This window comes from Rhinolophus hipposideros (genome assembly GCF_964194185.1).
Source record: "Rhinolophus hipposideros genome assembly, chromosome: X".
In the NCBI taxonomy this organism is placed as follows: Eukaryota; Metazoa; Chordata; class Mammalia; order Chiroptera; family Rhinolophidae; genus Rhinolophus; species Rhinolophus hipposideros.
In genome coordinates this window covers 36,544,548-36,550,234 of record NC_138046.1, presented here as the reverse complement: position 1 = coordinate 36,550,234, position 5,687 = coordinate 36,544,548, and the positions used below count along the sequence as shown (strand labels likewise).

Sequence of the window (5,687 nt, the reverse complement as noted above, 5' to 3'; positions counted from 1 at the left end):
ATAAAGAAACGTGTACTCCAATGTTCATTGCAGCTTTGTTTACGGTGGCCAAGACATAGAAACAACCAAAATGTCCTTCGATGGATGAATGGATAAAGAAGTGGTGGTATATATACACAATGGAATAGTATTCGGTGGTAAGAAAAGATGATATAGGAAGATTTGTGACATGGATGGATCTTGAGAGTATAATGCTGAGTGAAATAAGTCAGACATAAAAAGCAGAGAACCCTATGATTTCAGTGATATGTGGTATATAAACCAAAAACAACAAAAGAACAAGACAAACAAACGGGAAACAGAAACTCATAGACACAGACAATAGTTTGTGGTTACCAGAGGGTAAGGGGGTGGGGGTTGGGAGACGAGGGTAAGGGGGATCAAATACATGGTGATGGAAGGAGAACTGACTCTGGGTGGTGAACACACAGTGTGAGATATAGATAAAGTATTACAGAATTGTACACCTGAAATCTATGTACTTTTACTAACAATTGTCACCCCAATAAATTTAAGAAAAGGGAAAAAAAAGAAAAGAAAGTAAAAAAACAATTTAAGTGGGTGCCAAATAATTTAGTAGTCAATTATTTTTAATGCACTATTTTGAGAACTCAAAAGTAATGCAAATGTCCGTGACGAACACATGCCCCCCCACCCCAGTAACCCGCAGTTGCACGACCCTCTCTCACCCTAATCCCAAGCCTGGGACCTCCAATTAAACTTTATTCACTAAAACTGGCAACTGGCCAGCGGGCCGTAGTTTTCCTGTATGAAAAATTTTAAATATTGCATGAAATATTATTTATCTTGATTACTGAGATTGTTTCTTTTTGTCATCCCTTTAAATCCTGCGCCTCACCCTCGTCCCGGAACTGCTCCAGAGGTTTTTGTCCAGGTACATGGTGACCTCAGCGTCCCTCCCAGCTCCCAGGTCTCTCCCAGGGTCCACAGTCCGGATCTTGGGTATTCCCTGGGGCGGCCCCTCCCTCCTGCCAGATCAGGTGCTGCAGAGAGCTGCTCTGGCCGGACTCTGCGGCTTCTCTCCCCTCCCCCCAAGCTCAGAGCCACTCAGCGGTCCGCCTCCCGGCGCACCGCCCGCTGGGCCCGCCCCCGACTCCCTCCACCCAGGCGCCGGCTCCGCGTATATAAATCGGCCATTTGCTTCGCTCCGCCCCAGAACCTGGAGTCCCAGCCGGTGTCTAGCTCAGGCTTTCAGTCGCTAGTCTCTTCTTCGCTTTCAATATGACAGATGCCGCTGTGTCCTTCGCCAAGGACTTCCTGGCAGGTGGAGTGGCCGCAGCCATCTCCAAGACGGCGGTAGCGCCCATCGAACGGGTCAAACTGCTGCTGCAAGTAAGTCCTGGGGTCTGAGAGCCCGACCAGGAAGGTGGGGGTGTGTGATGTGGGAGGGGGTCGCGCAGAATGCAGGGCCTCAGGGATGGAGGGGGGCGAACTCTTTAGACAAGCTAGGGGAAGTGGCAGCGTGAGGTCCTGGGTCTGGGGCCCAGAGGCGGACCAAAAGGCAAACACGAGGGAGGTGCTTCAGTGACCTGAAGTTCCGGATCTAGGAAGGGGTCGGGGGCGGAGGAAGGTGACGAAGGCCGGGGCCTTGGTATCCGGGAGGCCGCAAACTCGGATGGGGTAGTCCGGGATTTGTTGTGTCCCCGGGCCTTGGGGGTCAAGGACGAAGCCTGAAAGCCGGCACTAGAAAGAGGAACACTTGGCCTTACCGAAGACCTCAAGGTCGCGGCAAGGAGATCACAGCCTTGAAGAGGCCACGCGGCCGGTCGAGCGGCCGCGCTTCAGCCTCGCCTGGCCGGAAGCCGGCACCGGGAAGCGTGTGTGCCTGCTGCGTCCGCCTCCGCGCAGCCGCCGGTGCGTCCCCGTGGCCTGGTTGCCTGAGTCGCGCGCCTTCCCGCTTCGGCCCTATGGCTCTATAGGGCACACCCCGACAGGCGACCTGGGGTGGCCCACGGCTCACTTCTAGGGGAGTGGGACAGAATCAGCTCCGGAGAATTGAGGCGTAGGCCCTGGTCACCAAGATGTCCACACCCTACGTGGGACTCTCCTTAATGTCTCTGAACCTGACTCTGACCTTTCTCCCAGGTCTAAAAGTCACGGGTCCGTTTGAGGGTGCCACCTTCCCACCCAAGGGGGTGGAGACAAAATGCCCCTAACGGTGTAGATTACCTCGTCCACCTGTGACAGCGTCAGAGGGTTAGAAGGGTGCAGCCTGTGATACAGAAGCCTAGATCTAGGGGGTAGGAGCTAATCTTAAATCGCTTTGAGATGATATATTCCCTTCCCTTTTCCTTTCTCCATGGTTATAACTCTCCCTGTTGGCCTCCTTTTTGTCTGTCAGGTGCAGCATGCCAGCAAGCAAATCACCGCAGATAAGCAATACAAGGGCATTATAGACTGTGTGGTTCGTATCCCCAAGGAGCAGGGAGTCCTGTCCTTCTGGCGTGGTAACCTGGCCAATGTCATCAGATACTTCCCCACCCAGGCTCTCAACTTTGCCTTCAAAGATAAATACAAGCAGATCTTCCTGGGTGGTGTAGACAAGAGAACCCAGTTCTGGCGCTACTTTGCTGGGAATTTGGCATCAGGTGGTGCTGCTGGGGCCACCTCCTTGTGTTTTGTGTATCCCCTTGATTTTGCCCGTACCCGTCTAGCAGCTGATGTGGGCAAAGCTGGAGCTGAAAGGGAATTCAAAGGCCTTGGTGACTGCCTGGCTAAGATCTACAAATCTGATGGAATTAAAGGCCTGTATCAAGGCTTTAATGTGTCTGTACAGGGTATAATCATCTACCGAGCTGCCTACTTCGGTATCTATGACACTGCAAAGGGTAAGTTTGTTCTGTGCTTTGAAGCTGTGTTCTTATGAGGTAATTTAAAAGATCATTATGCCATCCTAATTTTCCAGGAACCAGAAAGGTGTTGTTTGAATTGCTGAAGGCAGCCAAGGTCATCCAGTACATCCTTTGTATACAGATGAGATGTCAGGGGGAACATCAAAAAGAAGTCAATAAAACTGCTTTCTGGTAAAGGTCTCTCTGCTATTCTCAGGAATGCTTCCAGATCCCAAGAATACTCACATCTTCATCAGCTGGATGATTGCACAGTCTGTCACAGCAGTGGCTGGGTTGACTTCCTATCCGTTTGACACTGTGCGCCGCCGCATGATGATGCAGTCGGGGCGCAAAGGAAGTAAGTTCCATTTGAGCAGAAGATTTAGACGTGGGCATGGGGCATAGGCATAAACTAGTGATGCCTGACATGAAAAACAGCAGTCTGTTCAGATCGCAGGAGGGTGTTGATTGTGTCTGCTGCACTGCTGCCTTGGAGCAGGCCCTTTAGATGCCTATGAATGAGGGTGCTTAAATGGTATTAGAGGTTAGTCCAGTGGGTAGTCTACATACTGTTGTTCTCCAGTCACAGCATTAATATTGCAGTATTGCCCACACTGATGTGTAAATGTTGGGTTTTAAAAAAACTAACAGTCCAGTAAATTTTAGGATTTCATCATTCTTCAGTCGCTAACTCCATATCTTTATCCTTTGCAGCTGATATCATGTACACAGGCACACTTGACTGCTGGAGGAAGATTGCTCGTGATGAAGGAGGCAAAGCTTTTTTCAAGGGTGCATGGTCCAATGTTCTCAGAGGCATGGGTGGTGCTTTTGTGCTTGTCTTGTATGATGAAATCAAGAAGTTCACATAAGTTATTTCCTAGTCCCCTGCCCCCGTGAACAGGCATGTTGTATTATGGAACATACCTTGAGCATTCTTGACATACTGTTGACTGTCTATTTATCAATGGCAACTATTTTACCGGTTGAAAATGGGAAGCAATAATATTCATCTGACCAGTTTTCTCCTAAAGCCATTTCCATGATGATCATGATAATGATGGGACTCAATTATATTTTTTATTTCAGTCACTCCTAATAAATAATACAATTGAAGAAATAAAAATATCTGAAATATAATTTTGTGTGGTTTATTTTCCTATAAAAATGTATTTTATAATTTAGTAAGTGCTACATTTGAGTAAATGCATGTTTAATAAATGCTACGAGATCTCCTGAGATAAGAAGAACTTTCTTTTAAAACCAATCTTTAGCCATCCACTTACCAAAGAATAGCTTGGTTGTGTGACCCATCAACATTCCCAATACATTAGCAAAATGAAATTCAGGCCCACTGCATCCAAAAACCATTGGTCCATGGCCTGTGGGTGGTCATAGCTGAATGAGCTTTCTATAAAAAGTAAAATGTACCCACGTTTCCTAGTCCTGTGGTTATTAATCAAGAAATACAAGCTGAAATGTTCACTTTTAAATGGTTATGTGAATTTCTTCTCATCAAACAAAGAATTATAAACTATAAGGTAATAATTTTTGTCCAGTTACCTTCCCTCATCCAACTTCACCTGGCTCAATCCATTTTAATTTAATCCCATTCAAAGCAGAGGATTAGAGCTGGCACAGTGCTGAGACTGTACTGCTGTTAAAGATTACAGGGAGAGCTAGACATCTGCCATGACCTCAAAACTCATTTTACGAAGAGGAAATGTATTTGCATTTTGTTGAACATGCTAATAAGTCCACTCAATGGAAGACATTTAAGGTTTTTTGTTTGTTTTTTGAATAAGCCCTTATTTGGGATCTATACGACAATGTTTGCAATTTCTGTGCCTGGTAAGCCTCAGAAATCCAATGGATTTTGCCTGTAACATGTGATTTGTGAATAAAGCATCATGCCTGTCAAGCCACAATTTTAAAAGTAGAAAATGATAGGTGATTTGCGTGTGCAGGTAAAACTCATTCCTGAGGAACATCACACCTGCTAGCATAAGTTCTACTCACCAGGGGTCTGCATGGCATACGTCAATACCCAGGGGACCCTAGATCTTTAATCTGAATCGTAGTGTATCTTAGTTGTTAACTCTTCACAATGTGTGCATATATCATCAAAACAAGTTGTACACCTTAAATATGTACAATTTTTATATGTTAAAGATCTTAATAAAGTTGAAAAAAAAACCAAACTTTTTTTTGGTATCAGAGAGGCTTGGATTCTGCCACTTGATTGTGTTGGGCAAGTTACCTAATTTCTGTAAGTTTCAGTTTTCCTCAGCGATACACTGAGGATAATAATGCCTGCCTCAGAGGGCTGTTGCAAGGATTAAATAATTTATGTATCTACCATACTACATATATTATAAGCACTCTATAAATGGTAACTATGATAATTATTAAGAGGCAATTAAGATTTCAGGGGTTCCAGAATCAGAAGTACCTGGATTTGAATCTTGGCTCTGCTGCTTACCTACCTGTATGACCTTAGGCAAATCACTTAATCTCTCCGAGTCTCAGTTTCCGCATCTGTAAGGTGGGGATATAATAGTGCCAGCCATATTTCCTATGGGTGCTGTGAGTAAGGGTTAAGGAACATAAAGGTTTAGAGCAGTAAGTATGGCACCTGGCATCTAGTAAGCACATCACTGGAGTTTTTCATAATTAGGCATCCATTTTGCCCAAGCAGAGTGCCACTTAAGAATGAATTCAAGCCCCCTTTTCTTTTTCTGTGACAGTCTAGACATACTATATTGTGTAGAATTTCTATAAAATAAACTTCAGCTTAGGTCTTTTTCAGTTATAGATTTTGACCCTGAAAGGGGA

The 5,687-nt window shown here is 45.5% G+C and overlaps 1 protein-coding gene across 1 annotated transcript; it reads left to right on the top strand.

Annotated features, from left to right (window-relative positions):
• Positions 1 to 994: 994 nt before the first annotated feature.
• SLC25A5 (solute carrier family 25 member 5) lies at positions 995 to 5,039 on the top strand. The gene is made up of 4 exons (XM_081044082.1): positions 995 to 1,353; positions 2,363 to 2,849; positions 3,070 to 3,210; positions 3,567 to 5,039. The coding sequence occupies exons 1-4, from the start codon at positions 1,243 to 1,245 to the stop codon at positions 3,722 to 3,724; spliced, it is 897 nt and encodes a 298-aa protein (XP_080900208.1). The 5' UTR covers positions 995 to 1,242; the 3' UTR covers positions 3,725 to 5,039.
• The last annotated feature ends 648 nt before the right edge of the window (positions 5,040 to 5,687 follow it).

Excerpts from the sequence above, each read along its gene's own strand:
- SLC25A5 (XM_081044082.1), top strand. The coding sequence starts at position 1,243 with ATGACAGATGCCGCTGTGTCCTTCGCCAAGGACTTCCTGGCAGGTGGA. Across the intron at positions 2,850-3,069 it reads TATCTATGACACTGCAAAGG|GAATGCTTCCAGATCCCAAG; the intron begins GTAAGTTTGTTC and ends TGCTATTCTCAG. Across the intron at positions 3,211-3,566 it reads GCAGTCGGGGCGCAAAGGAA|CTGATATCATGTACACAGGC; the intron begins GTAAGTTCCATT and ends TATCCTTTGCAG.